The sequence below is a fragment of the Convolutriloba macropyga genome, chromosome 10 (genome assembly GCF_964194025.1).
Source record: "Convolutriloba macropyga chromosome 10, txConMacr16.3, whole genome shotgun sequence".
Lineage (NCBI taxonomy): Eukaryota > Metazoa > Xenacoelomorpha > Acoela > Convolutidae > Convolutriloba > Convolutriloba macropyga.
Window position 1 is genome coordinate 29,435,289 of NC_134477.1, and position 25,673 is coordinate 29,460,961.

General features: G+C 35.7%; 2 protein-coding genes across 2 annotated transcripts in view; both read right to left on the reverse strand.

Annotated features, from left to right (window-relative positions):
* The window catches only part of LOC142347983 (arylsulfatase B-like), a 16,142-nt gene extending 14,790 nt beyond the window's left edge, over positions 1–1,352 (reverse strand). Inside the window, exon 1 of the mRNA XM_075399148.1 lies at positions 1,311–1,352. Within this exon, the coding sequence (XP_075255263.1) occupies positions 1,311–1,352 (42 nt within the window). The remainder of the gene's footprint in view (positions 1–1,310) is intronic.
* Positions 1,353–4,661: 3,309 nt separating this feature from the next.
* The window catches only part of LOC142348425 (GTP-binding protein 1-like), a 447,324-nt gene continuing 426,312 nt past the window's right edge, over positions 4,662–25,673 (reverse strand). Inside the window, exons 2-6 of the mRNA XM_075399782.1 lie at positions 15,128–15,296; positions 14,578–14,784; positions 14,013–14,118; positions 8,572–8,944; positions 4,662–4,788 (exon numbers count right to left, since the gene is read on the reverse strand). Of these exons, the coding sequence (XP_075255897.1) occupies positions 4,677–4,788; positions 8,572–8,944; positions 14,013–14,118; positions 14,578–14,784; positions 15,128–15,286 (957 nt within the window). The 5' untranslated portion in view covers positions 15,287–15,296 and the 3' untranslated portion in view covers positions 4,662–4,676. The remainder of the gene's footprint in view (positions 4,789–8,571; positions 8,945–14,012; positions 14,119–14,577; positions 14,785–15,127; positions 15,297–25,673) is intronic.

The window sequence follows — 25,673 nt, forward strand, 5'->3', positions numbered from 1 at the left end:
GGAACTCTGAAAGTTTCGAAGGAAAAATTGAGAAAGAAAAAGAACGATCGCTCAGGGGCGGGGCGGGTGTGGGGAGGGGGATGATGGGGTTGACAGGTCGCATTGAAACTTAAGAAAAAAACAAACGAAAAATATTGTAGACAATTTAGTTAGCTTACATGGAGATTTATCAATAATACTTCTATAGCTTCAAGCCTAAAAACATTAAAGCAAAAAAACGATTTTCGTTTTTTCGTCAAAATTTTTTTAAAAAAGACTTATCTATCCGTTTCTCTGTTTTCTGCTGGTTGAAAACTACGTGCCTGAAAATTTTTTTGAGAAATTGAGGACTTCAGGCAATTTAGAGCTCAAATACAAAAAATCAACTCTGAAAACGTAAGACTGAACGAACAAAAAAGTATTCTAAAAAATAGAATTGTTACTTTATAAAATCGTTCTCATTTAATCAGAACTAACCAATTGAGTATTTTCAAAAAATCCAGTATCATGAAATGAAAATCAAATCAAAATTCATTATTGGAGGAAAAAAGGAGATCTTTTCTTATCTTCCTTATTTGTATTCTTTCTTTATTACTTCAGAGCAGATAGGTCGAACTTATCTTCCCTAGCATAATGAAATAGTTGAAATTGAAAGTTAGACTTTATGGATTATCAGATAGAAAAATTTAAAAAGCTGACAATTTTTTTTTGAAAATGAGAAAATGATGTTCACTTCTGTATTTTGAGGTTGCAATTCGAACTCATCTTTTCCATTTTTGCACGTTTCTGCCAATTGGAAACCTAAATCCTTCATGGATTGCGAAACTCTTTATATAAAACGAAATACTCTTTTCAGTTGTCAAAAAAATAATCAAAACTTCCTCTTTCTTTAAAAAACACTCTTTCTTAAAAGTGGGGAAAAGGCCAAACTACTGTAAACCAATGCTGCCGAAGCTTCTAAATAACAGATTTTACGAACAGCTTTCAACGTTCCTTAAAAATTGAACCAACTAGAGGCAGAGTGTAAAAACTGTCAGAAGTATTAAAAAGTTAAATTATTAAATGACCAAAAAGGGAATATAGTCGGCATATTGCCAGAAAATGCCTTCGTTGATTCGCTTGACGCATATCAGGATTGAACTGGAAAATGAGAAAATATGAAAATTCACAGATCCTGATCCAAAGTGTCAAACACTGTTCTAGTTTGGTCTGCAGTTTCTAAAATTATACTTAATTCAGCTTTTAAATTGAAAACTATTAAATTTAATGCCAATGTCAGCAAGCATTTGCTCTATGAACTTTGATAACCTAATGCAATTTGTCTTAATTACCAGCTCAATTGATTTATCATGTTTCTTTTGACTTTGCACCATTGACTTTGACCGTATTCGCTACATTGCTGGTTACAAACTATTGTACGATCCATTTTTTCTGTGAATCAGGAAAAAAATGGGGAAATTGAGGACTTTAGGCAATTTAGGGCTCTCAAATAACCAAAAATCAACTTTGAAAATGTAAAGCTAAAAGAAAAATTTATTCTTTTCTAAATTCTATCTCACTTAATCAGAACTAACCATCTGAGTATTTTCAAAACCTTGGGAACGTAAAAAAAACAGTATCAAGAAATAAAATCAAATCAACCAAATTTAATATTGAAAAAAGAAGTAAATCTTGTCTAATCTTTATTTGAATCCTTACAAAGAATGTAAATCAAAATAAGACACGACTTTCTTTTTTTCAAAATGAAATTTGATTGAATTGATTTTATTTCATGATACTGTTCTTTTAAGTTCCCAAGGTTTTAGAGCAGATAGGTCAAACTTATCTTCTCTAGTTTAATAAAATACAGATGAAATTGAAAATTTAAGTGGGTATGGATTGTCAGGGCGAAAAAAAACACGTCACAATTGTTTTTGAAAATGAAAAATAAAATGAGAAAAAATTTATGTTTACTCATCTGTATTGTGAGGTTGCACTTCTAACTAATCTTTTCGAGCCTTTGAGCGTTTCTGTAAAATAACAAATTGAATTCTTCATGGATGATTTTCTTATCATCGATGAAAATTTTCTAATCTTTTTCAGTTTTCATAAAAATTATAAAAATTTCTATTTCTTTTCAAAAAACTTACTTAAAAGAGGGAAAACCCCAAAACATTAAATTTACTGATTGCCAATTCTCATGTTATATACAATAAGAGGCAGAGTGCAAAAAACTGTCAGAAGTAATAAAAAGTTAGAAAATTTAAGTTATTCAAAATTTTTTAATTTTATTTTTTCGCAAATAATGGGGTTTTAGACATACTCAGAACAAAGACTGTGTTTTTTAAAATTAGCGTTGTAGCTTGTTAACGTTTCTTTACAGGTTAAAAACAACTAAAGGCAGCGTGCAAAAACCGTCAGACGTAATAAAAATTTGAATTACTAAATGAACAAAAATTTCGGAAAAAAAGATAAAACATAGCCAGCAGATTGCCGGAAAAAAGCCTCCGTTTACGCGCTTGACGCATATCAGGATTGAGACAGATAACTACTAATGTTACATAATTTTGCTAAAAACTTGGGCTTTATAAATGCTGCTTTTAACACGTCTGCGTAAATTTTCTAACAAAAAGTGGATTATCCCCATGAAACATCAAACATTAGAAAATATTTCAAAAGAAGTAAAAAAATTCAATTTCAATTTTAGCGTCAGTTGAACGATTACCCATATAAATGCATCAAGCAGTCTACGCCTAGTTTTTCAGATAAAAAACAATCAGACATGAACGGTGACAAACAGCGTGTCAAGATCAGATGCCAAAAACAAAACTTTAAGATCTAAATTTATGTTTCTGTGCGTCTGCGTGAGCTCCTGTGTGGGTGTATGTACAGGTGCGCGTATTTTCAAATTGTGCGGTATGCGTGAAAAAGATAAAAAGTTTGTGTGCGAGAAACATTTCCTTCAAATATTAGACACAAAGAGGCTGAGAACATAAGCTTGCAGAAATAATGAAAAATTACTTCAAATTAGCAACAAATTGCGGACTTTAATAGGTCCAATGCCAAGGCTGTGTGTTTTTATATCTCGCTGATAACACATTTGCGAGATTTTGGAAAATCAATTGCCCTCCTATGCTCATGAAACCTTCCGAAAACCTTCAAAAAGTTCATTTCAGATAATAATTTTACGATTACGATTAAATTGACTAAAGAGTCCGCACCTGCTTTTCCTTAAAAAATCTAGCCAATTCTAGACGGTGACGAATTTTGAGTAAGGATTACATGCAAACATTTTTTTTGGTGGTGAGCTTTGAATTTGTTTGGATGTGTGCGCGCTTGTGTGGGTGTATTTATGGGTGTGCCTTTTTAGGTGTATTAGAGAGGGAGACAGGGATAGTTAGTTTAAAAAAGATAGTTCATACAAATATTAAACATAAATAGAGGCAGAGTGAAAAGCTTTCCCGCAGAAAGAAAAATTAGAAAAACTAGCCGGAAAATAGCCGCCGTTGATATTGAAAAAGATTTTTGTACAAACATATTTTTAAAATTTTTAAAATTCCACTTATTTTGATGGCATTTCATAGTTGAACATACTTCTGTTTCTTAGAGAGAGGCTACAGGGGCTATTATCAATACCAATAAGCATTAGAGATGGTAACTAACACTTATAGGAACGACGTTCAAATAGCGGGCATCTAAAATTGGGCTTTATGGGTTTATCCCGTTTCTATTTGACTTCAATTTTTATACTGACTCTGTTCATTTTGAATGGCTTTCCTGAGCAACTGATGTTCAAAATCACTATTAGCAGAATGAGAGAAGAGAAACTAGGTTAGAGAAGTTAAAAAGATTTCACACAAAATGTTGAAAAAGTGGCAAAATGAGGTAAAGCGAAACATTTTTTGTTCGACGAAGTAAATAAAAAAATTAGGAGCACTATAATAGTCGGCTGAAAAGATGAGGGCGGCTATTAATTAATAATTGCTACAAATTGTGGCTTCAAATGTGTCCAATCCCTAAAAATCTGTTTTTAAACCTCAGTGATAACTTATCAGCGAGATTTTGAAAGGGAGGCAGAAAAGGATACTTTGTGTAAGAGAAATAGTTCATTAAAATATTCGACACAAGAAGAGGTAGAGTGCAAAAACTGCCAGAAAGAAAATATTGGAAACAAACAAATTAATAAATGCTACAAATTTCGGCTTAAAATGTGTCAAATACCAAAACTCTGTTTTTAAATCTTGCCAAAAACATGTCAGCGAGACTTTGAAAGAGAGGGAAAAATGGATAGTTAGTATGAGATAGTTCATTCAAATGCTAGACAAAAATAGAGGTAGAGTGCATAACTGTAAGAAAGAACGAAAAATTAGAAAAACTACTTAATATTTGCCACAAATTGCGGCTTCAAATGTGTCCAACACTACTACTTTGTTTCTCCAAGTAATTTTCTCCAATGCATATAAGTTGCTTTCGGACACTCCTAGCGGTTTACTTGGCAGAATTTAAAAGTGGTTTCTGCAGCCTTGGGGAGGTATGTTGGAAAATGCTGTGCTACGCACAGACTCGCGCAAGCAGTCTTGTTTCCTTTCTAAACTCATCATAGTCTCCGGCCTGTAATTCTTATGCTGAACCTGCTTATCCCCATTTTACCGAAATGTCTGAATGGGAAAATATCGAAATCGCCAAAGGTACCAGAGCAGTTCAAATAAGAACAAAATTCAATAAATACCGTGTCCGTCTGATTTGTTCACAACGTTGCCCATCTGATCAAATCCTAGGATGTCATTGCCCACCGAGCTGGTCCTCCCACTCTCCATCTCATGCTTGTGCCTGAAAACGATCGTAATTACTCTTATGGCGGAAATTCATTTGAACTAATATTAACTGAAATCGTTTAATCAGATTTCGACCCCTTCCGGTAATGATTTCAAAAATTATTCACGGCCTAAGAAATTCTACGTAAGTGCTACCACGCTATTAATTAAAAAACTGCTTCGTGTCCGGACAAAACAGTCCCAGACAAAATAGTCCCAAATTGCAAAATATTTCCAGACAAAACAGTCCCAGACAAAATAGTCCAACAAAACAGAAAAAACAGTCCCAGACAAAATAGTCCCGAATAAATATCGAAATAATTGTAAAACGTAATCTAGAAACAATTAACAACCATAATCTATGAGTTAATTTTCTGAATTCTTTGTTTTTAATTGATATGAACGAGGATTACACCAAAAAGTTGTTTCAAAAAGCATATTTTGGCTAAAACTATGTTGTAATCAGCTTAATATTTGTTCAATGAATTGCAATTACATGAATAACTTGGTTCCTGTGTTAATTGGTGTGCATATGTTTAACTCTATGTTTAGTTCGGACTATTTTGTCGGACTCTTTTGTCTGCTTTTTTGGGACTGTTTTGTCTGGGACTGTTTTGTCTGGGAATATTTTGCTATTCGGGACTGTTTTGTCTGGGACTGTTTTGTATTTTCACCAACTGCTTCTTTTTCCTCGTGAATTTCAGTAACCGCCAGCAAAAGCTTGTTTTCGCTTGCGGTGGAAGGTCTGATCATTTTGTATCAACAATAAGGTCGATAAAAACACCTAAAGCGTAACTTGACAGCGGCACCAATACTTCATTCTTCTTAGTGACTTATACCTTGCTCAATAACTCTCCAAGCATACTCCCTTTATGTAGACCGAAGAAATTCAGAAGACAACATTGACTTCACTTGCCAAAATACTGACGATTAAAATTCTCGATGAAACCACTGCTCTGCAACAAAAACTTTTTGAAACTTGAGAAGCGTGCAATTGACGAGTAAACAAACTTCTCTCCATGGACTGATGACAGATAAATGTACCAATGGTTAGCCTTTACCAAACAACGTACGAATGGTTATTCTTTACCAAACAACGTACGAATGGTTATTCTTTACCAAACAACGTACGAATGGTTAGCCTTTGTAGTAGCTAGAAGCGACTCAGGGGAGCTAGCTTAAATGCAAGAGAGGGCATAAGAGATGGTGAAAGGAATTTCAAACCACCCATAATTACCATCCGCACCAAGAATTTTCATCTGAAACAGCTTTGTTAAATCGTACACTTGGAGCCTACTAAAGGTCTAAGAGCTACTCGGGACTTAATGCCACAGTGCTTTACTAGTTTTCCAGGACGAAACGTCAAATAATTGTAGCGAACTTTGTTTGAGAGCAATTGAAAATACTTTGCTGACAAAGCGTGCTGATCTGAAATTGTCGCAAAATCACGTAATGACCTAAGGAAACATTTTACAATGCCAAATGTTTTCAAAAGCAACATTTAATTAATGTTTGACACTGTTTCATAAATTTCTCACACTGTTGAGAGGTAGTTTAACCAATGACCACAAGTTGCTCGAAGCGGGCGGGGGTCGAGGAGGCGCGAAAAAGGGCTAGACGGAACGGTGTACAGGGTTGCGCGATATGAGGAGGGTCCAGACCACCAAAAATTGCTTTTATACTTTGATTTTAAGTCTTCTCAGCAGCTTTGACGAATTGTTCAATTAGACTCTTAGAGGCTCAGCAAATGAATCCTGTCCAGACTTTACATGTTTATCCCATTTTAAGGATGAAAAGTCAAAAGCGTCAGACTAAACAAAAAATTAACGAAAAGCTGTTAGTACAAAAAATCGCATAAAAAGAACAGCGCGACTAAAATAATTGGTTCGAACTTGCTCAAACAGCAAGCCATCTCTTCGCGGATAAAGTATTATCACAATATGATTGACACAAGCTTAATTCAACTGACTAAATTTAACAAGCAGGTCCGTAAAAGCTATCTGAATGTACTTCAATTCGAAGCTGTAATAAATGATATTCTCATTGAAAACCTGTTTATGATAACTGGTGTACGTTTGTGAAAGTTATCACAGCATTACAACAAGCTGAATTCAAAATAAACGTCTTTGGTCCAAATCTTATTCAAATTATTCATATTATTGTCGCATTGACTGAAATCAGGGAATTAGATTGGTTAAAGAGAACAAATACGAAAACAAGCAGAATTTGAGAAGTCAAGGATCAAAAAAACCTGTCAAGCCAAATTTGAAAGAAAACAGAAGGTAAAAGCAAAAATAAGTGAGAGCGCACAGAAGACATAAAATATAATGCAGAATAAACCAAACCATTATACATTAAAAATGCCCGTACGAAAAATAGTCGATAAAAAAGCAGAAAAGGCAAAGTTAACTTAAAGAAAAACAGACAAAAAATGAGAAAGAAAAGAGCCAGAGAAAGAGAGAGTGAGAACGATAGGAGAGATACCGAGAGGTAGAAAAGAGAGGCAATGAAAGAAAGCTAAAATCAGAGGTGCGATATAAAGCAGATAGTCGAGAAAAACAATAAGAAAAACGAAAAGAAAAAAAGATGATGGACTTAATAAAATAATAAAACAAGGCGGACAAAAACTGAAAGAACGTAAGACGATGAGTTCGAAAGCTGGTGCACGTAAAAAGAAGGAATCGCTGTAAAACCTGTGCAGATGACTTCCGGTAGAAGTCAATGAAAAAGACAGATTTTTCCAATAAAGATGCTAAGCGGACACCGGCACAATTGTGTAGGACTGGCGAATGCTATCAACAAAATTATTTCGAAATAAACTTAAAAATGAAAAAATAAAAAGCTAGTTATATTTTAGATGCAAAAATTCATTAGCAGCAACTCTCATTACGAAAGTGCTCTATGGATGGCTGGAAATATATAGTAACTTCAAGACAAACTAATATTGCACAAGGTCATTTAGACAGTGACAAGATTCATTTCTGATAAAAATTGCCATTCAAAGAAAAATATGAGAAAGGTTTACAATGACTAGCGAAAAACATGAACCGTATTTTGAACATGAACCCTTTTTATCTTGGCATGCTTTGCAACATTGTCTTGTTCAGTATCAAAAGCTTTTTTGGGTCAGACTTTTCCTGAACAATATCGTTCCAGCATAGCCGGCAGACAGCCGAAAAACATGCAAAACAGCCACTTAGCAAAACTCAATGCCACTTAAATTTATGAATTGACGTCACGCACAAACGTAGCAAAAGAGCAATGAAATGTGGCATAAAAGATGGTCAGCAAAATTGCTCCTTTGAAGCTTGTTGCGTAAACAATGTAATACGCAAAGAGCGTCAGACGACGAAACAAACAAAATTCAAGCTAACCGCAATTTAGCTGACCTCAGCTTAATGCATTGCAGCTATGATGACCTTCTTTTGACACTATTCTTTTTCCGACATTGACCCTTTTTGCTTTGAAATATTTCCGCTTATTGCCCCTTTTTAGTAGGAAAAAAATCGACAATATATTTTTTCGGATCATTTTTTGGTTGATGGCCTTTCAGCAACATTTTTTGGTCTGAGAACTTTTGCCAAGATTTTAGCAACTTTTTTTGGCCATTGACCGTTTAAGCCACCACTTAACCGTGCTCTTCGGTAGAACTGTTAAAACATGGTGCTCAGTGAGAACTCTAAAACATGCAGCCTTATGTGTTCACGCGATTAATATATAGATATATATTTTAAGAGCACTGCAATGGTCACATTTTCCAGCGTCTAGTTTCGAAACAATGCTGCACATTCATCATTACCTGAATAAGTACTGCCGAGCATTTCCTCGACCATCGTCCAACACTCCGTTCGTTAGTACACCCAGAAGTGTTGATTTTCCAGCGTCCACATTTCCAACAACCGCGACTCGAACTTCGATGAAATCAGACTCGTCAATATTCTTCCGTATAAGGAAATCTGATACCCACTTCTCTGTCAAGTCAATAAATGGCTCACAATGCTGTGATTCGTCTGTTGAGCTAATCTCTGTTTTCTCGGAATTATTAATAGATGTGGGATTTGAACATTTACGTCGTAATTGCATACAGCTGCACTGGATTTTTTCACATACTGAATTCAAAGTGATTATACTGTCTTCAAGGTCCTGTCGAGACAATCCAAGATCGTCCGACTCTGAAATAGAAACTATTAAGCAACATTTTTACACAGCATTATGTTTGAAGCCTATGATCATGATCCCATCATTGATTTTTACATGACAGTTGATTTTTGCTAATTTGTCATTAAACGATTTAGATTTTCTTTCAGGGAGTCAAATAAACCTAAATACAGAGATTTAACAGTTTTTTTTTTCAACAACATCAACGCAGATTTCTTGAGGTCAAAACTCTTTTCATAGAACTCACTACTGAACAAAAACTCTAAACCACTACAAAATTTATAATTTGCACCCTCAATACTCTGATAGCGAACAAATATTTTTTCGTAAAAACGGCTAGCTATTAAGAGTATAATTCAATGGTTCAATTTTTAACGATATACTTTTACTTTATACATGCGTTATGTACAGCTTGCTGAGGAAAACGATCTCTTATTCGCTGTTGAACTACAAACAAAATCCAAGTGATTGGCCCATGAAGTTTAAGTTGCCAAAACACTCTAGTCTATCCAATGAAGCATCATATTATAAGATTATTATAACATGTTCTTGATCGATGATTTAAACAAACTTGCCAGCTAAATTACGATCGAAATTCTATATTAGCCTAATTGTTGTGATAAACTTATTAAATAGTTTCAGAGAACGAACATGACTACTTCTCAGAGTGAAGACGCACAACACAACTATTTCACCGAGCAAAGACGCACAAAAGATGCCAGATCTAAGATACCACGATCAAACACCTCTCGCAAAAGCAGACAACAAGCGTCTATGTAGTGCATTGAGCCCGGAAGACAATGAAAGTGACCTTACTAAAACGGTTCAAGAAGCAATTCAAGCAGCAGTAGCTTCGTCAATGCCCGATATTATCAAAACGATTCAAGATCAACTGACTACGAAAATCAAAGCCGCCGTTGATGAGAGCCTTAAAAGTTTGAGAGAAAACATCACGAGGGAATTTAAAGAAACAGTTTTTTACGCCGAAGAAAGAAGTGACCTGAAAGCTAAATGTGAAAGTGAAATGCTGGAATCGTACAACAGACGAGAGAATGTGCGAATAATTGGTATGCCTGAAAGTTCTGCAGATGTTATGGACAGAGTTGTTGATCTTACTAGTTTACTTGATGCTGAGGTTAGTGCAAACGATATCTCAATTGCTCATCCAGTGCCGACTAAGAAGCCAGGTCCACGTCCTCTGATTGTTCGTTTCTCCCGGAGAGTTGCAAAGGTAAATTTATTAAGAAACAAGAAAAATCTGGAAAATTTCGACAAACTGAAGAACGTTCGAATTTTTGAAGACATGACTGCGCCTAGACTGAAGCTTTTTTAATTTAATGAGGAGTGACAACAACATCGAGAAAGTTTGGTCAAGAGAAGGAACATTACACTACGTCAAAGCTGGAGGTGACAATAGAGTTTATAAAATCAATTCCCTATATGATGGTGGTCAAGCGTTGGGATACGACTTTTATACTGTACAGAGCTGCTTTAAAGATAATCGAGTTTTTATCAGAAAAAGTCAAGAATCTGGATCCTAATCTCTTTCTCCCTCCTAGTGCTATTATACCAACTACTATGTCTATATTAACTGTGAATGTTCGGTCGTTAAAAAAACATCTTAATGATTTGGAAGCACTTGTCCATAGTCTTGAGTCTCCACCAAATGTAATATGTCTCACCGAAACTTGGTTAACTGATAACGATGACATCGATTCCTTATTGGTTCCTGGCTATAAGAATTATGCAATTAAGAATAGAAACACACATGGCGGAGGTGTGATGATATAAATTCAGGATTCCATGTCCTTGTTAGAAACACACTCAACAGATATGGAAGAGACCCTTCTTGTCTCATTAGAGTATAAAAAGTACAGCTTTAAATTGGCTACTGTCTACAATCCACCAAGAACAAATAAACTAAAATTCGTCGAAAAATTGGATAATTTTTTGAATGAGTTAACGTCCCTAAATTGCCCTACCGTTGTAACTGGTGATTTTAACATTGACATTCGTGTAAAAAACCAATTACAATCTAATTATTTATGTACGATATCTTCTAATGATTTTGAGCTTGCCAATCTGGAAACTACAAGGGAAACTTCTAACTCCGCAACTTGTCTAGACCACTTTATATATCAAAATTTGGCCAGCTCTGATTTTAGTGTACTAACTCATGAAAACTTCTCGGATCATTATCCTATCCTAATGAAGTGGCCACTTAATGTTGATACTGAACAAAACTATCTGCCGTTTAGAGACATAAGCTTTATAAAAAATCAAGAGCAACTGTCGAACTACTTAATTGACTTAGCCTGGAGCCTAAGGAATCGATGTCCTTTTTTAGATTCTGATAGTACCAATGAATTATTTACTAAATTCAACAACGTTTTCCTCGAAACCACTAACAAGTATGCTCCTCTGAAATGCTTGACCGATAAAAAGTCTAAGGTACCGAAGTGGTTTACCAACTCACTTAAAAACTTGCGCTTCAAAAAAAATAAAGCACATCGAAACATGAAACAAAATCCGCAAAATAATGAGGCAGCGACAAAATTCAAATTATTACGCAACAAGTTTGAAACATGTGTCAAAAAAGCTAAAAAAGATTTTTATAGACAAAAATTTGAATCATGTATGGGAGACTCAAGGAAAACATATAAGTTAATCAATGATATAAAAGGAACTAATCGCAAAAGTTCGCAAGTACCGGCGCTCAACTCATGTAGTGAACGTTGCACTGATTCCAGCAGAGCTGACATTGCTGAGCAGTTTAACACATTCTTCACTAATGTTGGTCCGAAGTTGAAAGAAAAAATCAAACATGTTCCTTTACCTGAGATGAACGAAGTTAACCACTCCATGTATCTAAAACCAATAACCATTGACGAGGTAAGAGAAATCATTGAAAATCTAGACAATAAATTTTCATCTGGTGATGATGATATCTCTAATGTCATAGTAAAGTTATCATCAAATATCACGATTCCATACCTAACTCAGATAATCAATAAATCATTTGAAGAAGGAGTGTTTCCCGATGATCTGAAAAAGGCTAAAGTAATTCCCCTTCACAAGGATGGATCAAAACTTGATGAAAATAACTACAGACCAATTTCTCTTCTAATTGTTTGGAGTAAAATTATAGAACGTGCTTTGTTCATTCGCATATATGCCTACATGGAACATCATAATTTGCTTTTCAATAAGCAATTTGGGTTTCGTGCCAAACACAGTACAATTGACGCTCTTGTTGAATTAGTCGAAAAAATAAGATTGAATTTCCAAAATGTAAAAGTTATCAGTTTCTTTCTTGATCTTAAAAAAGCTTTTGATACCATTGAGCACGATATCTTATTAAAAAAGATTGCAAACACTGGTATAAGGGGTCCAGCTTTAACTTGGATAACATCATACTTAAATGGGAGACAGCAGCGGGTTATTGTTTATGGGGCCTGTTCATCGTGGAATTCCATAGTTTGTGGGGTTCCACAAGGCTCAATTTTGGGTCCGTTATTGTTCCTCATTTATATCAATGATCTGCCAACAGTTTGCAAATCTCTTGATGTTATTTTATTTGCGGATGATACAAACCTCACCGCAATCAATAAAGACAATAATTCAGCGCAAGAAGATCTGCAGAACATCAATAATTGGTTGATTGCTAATAAGTTAATACTAAATATGGAAAAAACCGTACAAATGAATATAGGGAACAAAATTAGTGCTTCCAAATCAGTGTTTAAGTTTGATGATGTTTTTATTGAAGTTGGAAATCTTTGTAAGTATCTCGGAATCTTGGTAGATAGTAAGTTAAGCTTTCAATCACATATAGAATATATTAAGAAAGGACTCTCAAAACAGTGTGGTATTATATGTAAGCTGCGTCACTATGTACCCCGAAAACAGTTAATTGATTACTACCGAAGCAATGTTAACCCAATAATTCAATACGGTATTTTGGTATATGGCTGTTGCAGTTATTCGTCGCTTTTACCTATCTACAATCTGCAGAAAAAAATTTTAAAATTCATTTACTTCAGGAAATTGTCAGGTAGTTCCAGGGACATTTTTATCTCTAATAAATTGCTAACAGTATTCGAGTTTCATTTATATGAGCTGCTAAAATTTGTCCTGAAATCATTGAAAAAGATGCATAGCGAAACTTATCTAAATGAACTCTTTGAATATGAGCATAGTACCAGAAACACTAGGTCTACCAAAAATTACCTAAAAATTCCCTCCCTTAAAAAGCAGTTTGAGCGATCCTCTATTTCATATCGTTGTGCAAGGTTATTTAACATACTGAGAAAGAATGAAGTTCTAGCACAAAATATTGAAGACGAAAATTGGCAAAAAATATCGCAATTTTATCATAAATTCAAAGAAAGTTACTTGCTGAATAATGAGGAGCTAGTATCCTATATTTTAAAATATTTTTTTTTCTCTTTTCTTTTCCATTAACTCCAGTCAAAAATTGTTTCGGCACTTACTTCGTAAGTGCCGAGGTTTCAAAAATGGTATTATTTTTGCAAAATAACGAAGTCTACACATAGAAAATCGACCAAGAAAATCGAACTGCAGAAAAAAATTTTTTTTTTATTTAATACATAGTAGCTAGGAATCAACGTCTCTCTCGTTAGCAAAGACACAGTGTTAGTCGTTCTTCCGATTAAGCATTGTTCCTTGTTCATGTCTCTATGACAGCGTTCTGAGGTTTGTTTGCCTAGGCGTTGGCACCGGTGACCTGGTCATGGAATGTTAAATATTTAACTGTAACTATTTAACTTTAGCCAGGGCAGATACTAGGTGGGTTTAATAACCCCGTCTATCTGTCCTCTCCGAGATACGTTTTGTTGTTATGTTATATGATTAAGTAATTGTTTTAATTAAATTGATTTAATTTGCTGTCTAATATTTGGAGAAATTTATTCTTTCTTTCTTTCTTTTATCAAAAACCTGGACGAACGGTTCAGAAAAAATCACAAAAAATGAGAACTTAAATCCTCACAAAAGTTTTAGAACGAGGTCCGATATTATGTCATCAACTAAGTTTCAAATAAAAAATCCATTATACCATACCTCCACTTCCAAGTTCAAAGACGAACTCCCCGTGTCCCTCTTGTATCCTCTGTAAGAAATATTTCTCAATCTGCACTGTCTCAACATCGCTTGGGTTGACCAATGACTGAAACAAAGCGGCACAATAGGAAATCAATTTAACATGCATATTGTTCTGCTAACCTGTTCTAACTTGAGGAAAAGCATGCCGAGAGGTCGATTTTTTTATCAGATTGTAGATTTATATAGGTCATGACTATTCAAAAGGCAGAAAAATTCTGTTAGGCAAGTGTTAGGGGTCTATTTACACCAATTGGTCTTAAGCTCTAGAACTTGGGCATTTCTTATAACCAGTTCTCACGTTCTTCCTCGTTCCTCAAGGCTTCATTTCTCTAGCCAAGTATACGTTGAACAAGTAGAGCTTCTTGTCAAGCTATGTGAAGCTTATCGTATGCACAATTTACATTAGGTTGTTCTCTCTCAACCTTCTAACCGCAAGCTTCAAAACTGCTCAAGATTCAAAAAATAATCACTGTTCAAGCAGTGATCAAATTTTCAAAAAACACTAAGAATCAGGGAATCTTACTTTGGGATCCAGGTAAACAATAGGCTCGTTAGTTTTTTCAATTTCATCTGTTGACTTGCTTCCTTCTCCACCCGTCTGGGCTTTTATCTGATTACCAGCATTGGCCAGTGATTTCTTCAACATCTGTCCTTTGGACTCTGTTGGGGAGCTACGGTGGTTAGGAGATCCGGCATGTTGACCATTCTCCAAGTTCATCATTTTTTGGAACTGGTACAACAACACAGTTGTCAACTTTCAGAAAATAAATTTCGGAGATAAATTAGAGATTTGGAAAATTGGGAGACCTCGAAGAATTTATTTTAAAAAATCCACCTAATTGGAAATGATTCGAAGTATACGTATTCTCGGACATTACAGTCATGAAATGTAATTCCTTAACTGTCAATAAAACTTCCAATTTTAATGCAGTAATTACAATAGATTTAACATCGGACGCTGCTCATGCTAATTACATTAATTACTGTTTTATATCAAATGAGTTGAATTAATAAAAAAAAAACATCCGACCATGTTTCCGGCTAAGTGGACACAAAAGGAAAAATGATTATACCTGCTCACAAGACAAGTTCAGTAGAGATCCAGCCGCTGCAGTGGAGGCAGTCGTTGACTTCTTACCAGCCCCGGAATCAGCAGCAGTTGCCGTGCTCAGGTGGTTGAGGGACGAGTCATCCCGGGGTAGGGATGAACCCATATCCACCAGATGGGCCATACCTTTTACTCTGAAACAGAGAAAAATTGATAAATTTGCAAAATGCAATATTTCAGATACTCGCAATACTGCAGATGCTCCAACAATTCAAGCGTTGCCCTTAATTTTTAAGTACTTGCGCTTAATTTTTCTATTTCAAGAAATTCCGGCTCATTTTGAGTCTATTTAAAAAAAATCGGATCAATTCAGCAACATTTGCCAATTTTGCTGAAAACAAAGAGGATTACAGTTAAATTCAAGATGAGATAATTCCGTTGCTTTAGAAAGGCGAATTTTGGGCACCAATTGTGACAAAATTTGAGACTCACACGTGATCTTCAGTTTATACATTGCAACTCAGAACGTCTGGTAGTTGAATTGCTTGCCTGTTCTTCCCACTATTTTACACTATGGTGCCTAAGGCTACGTACACCCTACGATTTTTTAAAAAGCAATACAAACATCAAATAATATTACATTTTGAGTTCAAATTTGTTCTCTAAGAACGCGTCATTACACTTTCAGCTCTTTTAACGTCTAGTAGACGGTTTGTATAGTTTTCATACAGGTCTCTCACGACGTCGGTGCCAATTTCATTTCAAATTTCGTACACTTTTTCTATATTTTCCCAATAAACTCTGTTTTCATAAAAACTATTTGTTTTCGTAAAAACAGTCTGTTTTCGTAGAATCGCCCGCCCATGAACGTTCAATAGGATTCAGATCTGGACTGTATGTTGGCTATTCCAGTACCTTCCACTCGTTTTCTTGGGAAAAATTGCCGATAATCTGAGATTTAAGCACAGGAGCATTATCTTGTTTAACCGATAGCGTTCAGCTTGTTTGGACACCTAACGAGCATTTCTTGTCCATCTAATCGTATTTCACCCCAAAAACATGATCACTTGTCCGAACTCAAATTTGTCTCGTTCCATTTTGTCGAAACACTCAAAGAATTCCTTCGCTGAAGATGCACACTCTTGTTTCATCAGTAAAAGCAACTTATTGACAGAAAGAGAAAGGTTTCTTGAGCATAATGGCAAACCACTTTGAACAAAAAAACGTGCTTTTTTTTCTTCAAACTAACTTTCTTTGCAGCATTCCTCCAAAGAACTCCGTATTTTTGAAGATTTGTCTAACTGTACCACAGGCAATTGTATCACAGTAAGAGAAAGCCTTATGATTAACGCAGATCCACTCCAGTTAGGTTTTGGAATATTTTATATCATTCATTAACTCATTAATTTTTTTTTTGGAATTTTGACTTTTGGAATTTCACACCCTTTTTCACGCCTTGGCGCATATCATGCCAATGAAGCACAAATCATGCTTTAAAAGCAGAAATCATGCTGTACATAGCTTTTTGGCACCATAGTGTATGTTCCCTGCAGAGTAAGTTAACGTTAAGAGCTTTGCCGAGACTTTGCTAAAGAAAATTTCTATGCTAAATTCTTTGAGATTTTCATTACTCTACATTCTTTGCCCATGAGCGGCAACTTTGGCTATAATTTAAATTTCTATTGGCACAGTTCACAAAACTAGTAAACAAAGCTTCTTTGATATCTTTTTTATTTTTACTGGAAGCAAATATTTAGATTTCCATTTTGGTGTAACTATTGGATTATTTGAAAGCACTTTTTCGGAAACAAAACTTTACTAACATATAATTTCTGAAAATGAAAGTTTTCTCTGCTTCAAAAATATTATTCAAAAACGCAAACAAATTAACTCCCTGCAAACTAAAAAGTGCCAGTTAATTGTTGATTTGCTGAACTCCTTAAACTCAATTTTCAAAGAAAACACTCGATTTAAAATCTTTTGCTGGCTTTCAGTCTCTTCGAATTTGAACGCCATAAGGGCTCTAATTTTGTTTTTTAAAATGTAGCAGGATTAGAAACGTCACAAAAGAGAAAAGGCGACAAATCAATTTCAATGGCAAAAACTTAAAATTATGACAATCCAAAACTAAAACAAGGATTTACTATGAAATTAAAAAATCTATAAAAAGGAGCATAGAAACAAGTGTAGCTATAGAAACAAGTATATCTATAGAAACCTGAACACTCAAAATTAAAATTGATCAGCAAACCCAATTTCGTCTCGAAATTTGTACTTTGGGCTTTTGTTCTTCTAATCAAACTACAAGCCAAGACTGTCTAGCATTCCTCTAATCAGTGCGTGAAGAAATTTTTTCTCCAACGGTCTCTGAGTATCACCCCTGTAAAACAAAAAACTCAGTTTTTTGCTATTATTTTGTAAATTTCTAATCGAACGTTTTCTTAATCTTATCCAATATTAACTGATCAGAGTCTTCGAAAGAAAGTTGCCAATAAGAGTTTAGTTAACAACTATTGAAGCTTTCGAAGCCAAAAACCTGATGATTAAAAGAGTCGACGGCTCTGGATAAGTAGAGCAGATGTGACGTAACCATTTTTCATCAGGTCGGGTCTCAGTGAATTTTGCACAAAACACGATGGCTTCTAATGAGATCATTTTCCCAAAAAAAATATTGAGCTTTGCTAGTAAGTTGTTCGTTCCACGAGTAATGGCAATGCTTCACTGCTATTTCAGTACTAGATTAGGATTCGAAGCTCATTTTTCAAGGTTTATAATTCCATTTAAATGTCCAGATTTGTCGTTTTAAATTGATATTGCAGTTTAGATCGGGATGTTGCACCATTCATCTTTTCTTTTTGCGCAGCACTTGTTACAATATTTTCAATATTTAAAAAAATGTTCCCATACATTTTTTTCCAATCTGTGATTTCTTTCGGTACTTTATTATTATTGCTGTTGTTACACATTCGCAGTCTTTAGCTGTCGGGCTATACGCGCTATTTTTAAATATGCTCCACTTATTTCTATATGCATTCACAGAAGATACGCCACGTACAGATATTGCATCTGAAAAATTGCCGTTAACAAAACTACGCGAAATCTAGTCTACTTTTTAGGCCATTTGTATTTTGCGATATCAATGTAATTTTCGATCCCATTTGCCAGCATCATTTAACTGAATAAGAAGATTGGGTCTTTGATTTGCAGAAAAAAGGGTAATGGCAAAATGTTCAGAAGTTTAACTGACGTCGAGCGGCCACTTTTTTGTCCTGTAATTTATTTAACATCATTTCCTCTGTAAACGCATAGCTGCTGTAACTCTGATCTTGTTGCACTGACACGGCAGAAGCCGTAGAGCGGTATTGGTAGAATCAACAATTTATAAAGTCCCACTTTTATAGATGTCTTGCCTTTCGCTGTTATCAGTTGTTATTCAAAAAGAGGTAAAAATAATGCCCCCTTCATAAAAGAGATGTGGGTCAACTCAGACGCGAAAAATGAACTCCTGTTAACAAAATAAATTTTAAAAGTAGTCCGCAACAGAATCGAAAAAAAATAAATCTACAGAGGCAATCACTAAAAAATAGACAGCCAAAAGGAAAATCTTAAGCACCAAGACAGCACCGTTAGCTTATCCGATAGTAGTAGTATCCCTTCAGCGAGCATTGCTATCGAGTCGCGCGTCGCCACAGTTAGCAGGATTCGCAAATGCATCCCATTTAACTTATTAAATAGTTTCAGTGAATTTTGAAAGTCCGGACAGCTGGACAAAAAACTCACCAAAAATTGAAAACTGTCGCTCCTTTCTGCAGAGGATTAGGCCTCTCGCATGACTATTCAAAAGAAACCAGAGAACTCAAAGAATTAAAGTTAGCTCGTGTAAGAGACGGCCATAATGCTGAACGTTTCATGCATTTCATTAGTGGACCTGCCTCAAGACTTGAAGTCCAGAGTAGACAAAAAAACATACCTCAGCCTGAACAATGATGGCTTCTGAGTAAAAGGATCGCGCAAGTTCCTCTTACTCAATGTCAGAAGCTTAATTAATCCCCATTAGCGTACTAAATTAGTTGACTTTGTCTTGAAACATTCATTTCACTTGTTGCTGTTAACAGAAACACGGCTCACAAGCGACGTCGGAAACCCAAAACTGCTTTTTATCTCAAATTGATGTCAGTACGGCTGACAAAAAGTAAAACCAAAAACGAAAAATCCCAACACGGAGGACGTTTGATATCAGTATCAAATAACGTCAGCTTTACTGATGTAGATATTCGTCGCCTTCCAGAAGCAGCTCAGGCCTCCCTTGTTAGAATAAACCAACCCGACCCAGTAGTAAAAGCTTTTTAATATCTCGCTGCAAGGAAGGCCCCTATAGATCTCAAAACCGATATTAATATTCTTTACTCTCTATCAGTTTTAGCTAATGAAACCATTCTCTTTGCGGGTGACTTTAACTTGCCCTGGGTAGATTGGGAGGTATACCAATCAAATTATGCTTATGAACACTCCTTGGCAAACACACTCATCGACGAAAACTTAAATCAAGATGTTGAATTTAAAACCAATAAGTCATCCTGTTAAGACTTAATTCTAGCCAACCATGACAACTTGATAACTTCATTCAACAGATTAAACGACTTGGAAGACTACCCTTACCACTTTCTTATCGTCATAACTGGTGCATTGACAGATGCTAAAAAAACAAAAAAGTTTACCGCAGCTACTTCAATTATGATTTTGATTACTTTAACGAGATCATAATGGACAATGGCTTTGAGCCGCACTGTTACAGCAGCTTAGATAAAAAAATACCAAATTTTGGTATGAATGTACCTTTCATCATCTAATTGAAAAACTACGCCTCGAAAGACTTAACGAAGACAAGAACTCCCGCCATTATATCGGCAACATCTCAAATAACACAAACCGAGGAAATTACGGCGTAAATCGGAAGGTTGCAATAACTTGTCACCTTAATTGGCCACCACACTAAAAAAACTCGGAGATTAATGTACAAACCTGGCAGAAAGCAACTGAAGACATTACGAGAACTCATCTCAAATAGAAACCACTCTAGTATTCTCCTAACGCTTCAAATACTTGTAAAGTTTTTTGAAAATGACAAGTTAAAACAAAAAATGCACATCATGATTAGAATTCCGTTGCACAAAGTAACATAGAAAGAGAAAACTTCGAAAGTCATCGGCAGAATTCTTCTTCCTATTGCTGTTCAATTTCTCCCTGGCTTTTGACCAAATTTAGCAACCCAAATTAATTTTAAAAGTTGGCCAGCATGAATATACCAGCGAGACTTTTTACTTATCAATGATTACCCAAAAGAGAAAGCGTAAATGTTGATGGCTGTCAATTCGAGAACCTTTTGGTTCCCCAAGGCTCTGTTATGAGACACGTCCTTTTCATACTCCCTTAAATTAACGAACTGCTAAATTTAGCCTTTTCGTGCCTAGTGCTTCTGTTTGCAGATGACTTAAATATTATCCTTTTTTCCGCAATGACAATTTAGAATTTCTTCAAGTTGACCTAAACAACCTGCACAGTGGAGTGTCCAAAACTGTCTTCTTTTCAAATAAATGCGATTGTACTCTTTTTAGAAACTAATTCAATTGAAAAGAAGAAGAGTTGTCAAAAAGATCTTGGTCTAACAGTCGACTACTTATACTGGACTGTAAATTTGAGAACCCGAAGAGCGAAAGCAATTGAAATTTTTTTTCACTCGAAAAACACTAGCTGCCAAATTAAAACTAAAGTTCTTATATGCAGAGACGTTATCAACCCGATACTAATGTTTGCCTCAAGGATACAAATCAGCTTGGTTACAAAGAAGCTATTTTTCGAAGGAACCTAATAACACCATTCTACTTCAAAGTCCTGAAAATCCTTATAATTTTCACAGCATCGTATCAGGAAAGTACGATAACGACTTGCGCACTTATTACCTTATTCAATTAAGCGGACGGCGATCTAGGGTTCAACTGCCAGATACGATGCGAGGCACTGAGACTCAATTTTTGGTACGGAACTGGATTTCGGGGGAACATCCTCCAAAATAACAAACTTTTTAGACCACAATGACATAAAAATTAGAGAATAAATAGTCGAGAGCAAATCCCCACAATGCACCACAGTCAATTTAAGCGTACGATTGAAACAAAAACTAAAACAGATATCTCGGTTTAATATCATTTTTACGACTAGGAAATTGAAAACTTGATTACCTTCGGTTAAGTCGAGTTTCGATGAAAACCTGAAAACTTACATGGTTTTTGAAATTTCGGATCTTGTCCAACTGTGCCCCCAGTACGTTATGGGCCCCAGTTACAGAACACGCGCTATCACATAAAAAACCACCATGTAAAAATATGACAAGTGCGTCTGGGGGTGCAAATAATATGCGCCCGCTAAGCTGGGGGTACAAACGGAGAAGATCCGAAAGTTCTTATAGTGGATGTGAATCTACCTATGTCGGTTAAACTTTTTGTCAAACTACCACGAGAGTGACAGAGCACCAGATGCTTGATTCACTGGTCAGTCAGCACGTTAGTTACAGAACACGCGCTATCACATAAAAAACCACCATGTAAAAATATGACAAGTGCGTCTGGGGGTGCAAATAATATGCGCCCGCTAAGCTGGGGGTACAAACGGAGAAGATCCGAAAGTTCTTATAGTGGATGTGAATCTACCTATGTCGGTTAAACTTTTTGTCAAACTACCACGAGAGTGACAGAGCACCAGATACTTGATTCACTGGTCAGTCAGCACGTTAGCCACTGCTGTGGTTTGTCAAAGGCTTTTAATTGGCGTATCATTCACCAGTGCAGCGACACTGAAAATTGATCACCGTAGAGGCAATGCACATAAAGCAAGGAAAACCAAAAATAAACAAGCGCGACAAATATCGGGTGCGAGAGCTGACACTCAAGTATTAGTCTGACATGTGAGTCGCCTCGTTCAAAAATAGTTTAAGGAACATTATATGCAATAAAAAAGCAAAAAATCACGCTGATGTTGTAAAACAGTCCCTCAAAAAGTCAAATAGAAAGATAGAGACATGTTTGGACAGTTGAAAATCAAAGATTTTCGAAAGTTCTAAAAATACGAGTTAGACCAGTTGACCAATTCCAAGAAGTCAAAAACTTAAATGTTTATAAAAATTTTAGATATGTTTTTATTTTGGTTGAACACACTCGTAGAGTAAAATTGATAACTTGGCGATGCTAGTTATAGCAAAAACTCTATTTAAATTTAGAATTAGACTAATTGGTTTTTAACTTCTTTTAATTAAAATCAAGGCTTCTAGACTCAATGTGCAAATTTTTGAAGGTAAATTGGGCTGATAATAACCTCTATAGTTGGGTATTTTTTGCCTGTTCAAAAATATGGTTCTAATTCTATGTTATAACTCCCGGACAAATACTCCCCGTGGAAGTATTTGTCAATGATTACCCAAAAGAGAAAGCGTAAATGGCTATCAATTCGAGAACCTTTTGGAATCTTGCGGAGTTCCCCAAGGCTCTGTTATGAGACATGTCCTTTTCATACTCCCTTAAATTAACGAACTGCTAAATTCAGTCTTTTCGTGCCTAGTGCTTCTGTTTGCAGATGACTTAAATATTATCCTTTGTTCCGCAATGACAATTTAGAATTTCTTCAAGTTGACCTAAACAACCTGCACAGTGGAGTGTCCAAAACTGTCTTCTTTTCAAATAAATGCGATTTTACTCTTTTTAGAAAATAATTCAATTGAAAAGAAGAAGAGTTGTCAAAAAGATCTTGGTCGACTACTTATACTGGACTGTAAATTTGAGAACCCGAAGAGCGAAAGCAATTGAAACTTTTTTCACTCGAAGAAACACTAGCTGCTAAATTAAAACTAAAGTTCTTATATGCAGAGACGTTATCAACCCGTTACTAATGTTTGCCTCAGGGATACAAATCAGCTTGGTTACAAAGAAGCTATTTTTCGAAGGAACCTAATAACACCATTCTACTTCAAAGTCCTGAAAATCCTTATAATTTTCACAGCATCGTATCAGGAAAGTACGATAACGACTTGCGCACTTATTACCTTATTCAATGAAGCGGACGGCGATCTAGAGTTCAACTGCCAGATACATTGCGAGGCACGGAGACTCAATTTTTGGTGCGGAACTGGATTTCGGGGGAACATCCTCCAAAATAAACTTTTTAGACCACAACGACATAAAAATTAGAGAATAAATAGTCGAGAGCAAATCCCCACAATGCACCACAGTCAATTTAAGCGTACGATTGAAACAAAAACTACAACAGATATCTCGGTTTAATATTATTTTTACGACTAGGAAATTGAAAACTTGATTACCTTCGGTTAAGTCGAGTTTCGATAAAAACCTGAAAACTTACACGGTTTTTGAAATTTCGGATCTTGTCCAACTGTGCCCCCAGTACGTGATGGGCCCCCAGTTACAGAACACGCGCTATCACATAAAAAATCACCATGTCAAAATATGACAAGTGCGTCTGGGGGTGCAAATAATATGCGCCCGCTAAGCTGGGGGTACAAACGGAGAAGATCCGAAATTTCTTATAGTGGATGTGAATCTACCTATGTCGGTTAAACTTTTTGTCAAACTACCACGAGAGTGACAGAGCACCAGATACTTGATTCACTGATCAGTCAGCACGTTAGCCACTGCTGTGGTTTGTCAAAGGCTTTTAATTGGCGTATCATTCACCAGTGCAGCGACACTGAAAAATTTATCACCGTAGAGGCACTGCACATAAAGCAATGAAAACCAAAAATAAACAAGCGCGACAATTATCGGGTGCGAGAGCTGATACTCAAGTATTAGTCTGACATGTGAGTCGCCTCGTTCAAAAATAGTTTAAGGAACATTATATGCAATAAAAAAAAGCGAAAAATCACGCTAATGTCGTAAAACAGTCCCTCAAAAATTCAAAGTGAAAGATAGCGGCATGTTTGGACAGTTGAAAATCAAAGATTTTGGAAAGTTCTAAAAATTCGAGTTAGACCAGTTGACCAATTCCCAGAAGTCAAAAACTTTAATCTTTATAATAATTGTAGATATATTTTTATTCTGGTTGAACACACTCGTAGAGTAAAATTGATAACTTGGCGATGCTAGTTTTAGAAAAAACTTTATTTAAATTTAGAATTAGACTAATTGGCTTTTAACTTCTTTTAATTAAAAGCAAGGCTTCTAGACTCAATGTGCAAATTTTTGAAGGTAAATTGGGCTGATAATAACCTCTATAGTTGGGTATTTTTTGCCTGTTCAAAATTATGGTTCTAATTCTTTGTTATAACTCCCGGACAAATACTCCCCGTGGAATTGCCGGAAAGCCATAATAATAATAAATATGAGTTTCACAATAGGCCGGAGCTTATCTTAGCATAAGATGTCCGCGTAAATTTTTTTTTCGTTGCTCAGCTCACCAGCTGTTCTTCTGGATCCCTGAGTCTGATGTTGAAGCTGAGTATACTTTTACGCGTAGCTCTATTATGAGTTTCAAACCTCAGCCGCCTAGGCTCTGTGCCCAGCACGTGTGTTCTAGGGCAAGTGACCTAAGCCACTCTGGCAAAGCATAAAGCTAATTCGTATTACAAATAGTAAAAATTTGTATTACAATTCTTACAACCCGTTAATCCCGCAAGTTTGAATATATAATTCAATGTCAAAAGATTCCTTTCTTCGATTAAATTAAAACTTACTTGTTCTTGGGCTGTGAAACCAGGATACCGACTGTAACAAATTCGGTATAAGGTGATGGTTACTCGCTGGTAATTTTTATTACTTGAAGAAACTAAAGCGATTGGAACAAATAACTGAGGCGCGCAGTACACAAACGAACAACGTCATTACTATTTTTAGAACAAACGTCATTCACTACGCCTTATGCACAAAATCTGATGCAATGTTATACCCTGTTGAGGCAGATCACATACAATGGGAACACTGGCGTAAATATTGGCCGAAAAGAATACTAGCCGAAAATGAGACAGTAAACAATCGGATCTGAGAACGAAAAATGTTATTGCGAAAATAACCTGTCGGTCGTGACATTTTGCTTAATTCTGATAGATTCATATCAAGTCCCATACGCTGTTGAGGCATAGATTAATAGTTATTGCTCTATGTTGGGGTCAACATGAAAAGTTCGAGTTCTGTCAAAACCTTTATGTGCCAGTTAAATTGTCCATTTATTCACTGTGTGAGTTATCCGTATATATACACTTGATCAAACAGAACTCATCAAAACAGTTTGACTCCGAATGGATAATACCAAATGGTTGGTAATATGATCACTTGATATCGTCATTCAGAAGTCAGTCACTGTAGGCAGAACCGAGTTATTGAAAAACAAGGGTAATGGTAAACGCCGTGATGGATACTTTTAATTAACTCCCCCGGCTATCACAACAGCGGCAAAGTTTTCGCCATGGTTATGTTGATTATTCCACTGTTTCTTCTGTAAACAGTGGCACAAACTCAAGTACATCAAGAAAAAATTCTCAAGCAGTCTTTATAGTAACGAGAGCCGGT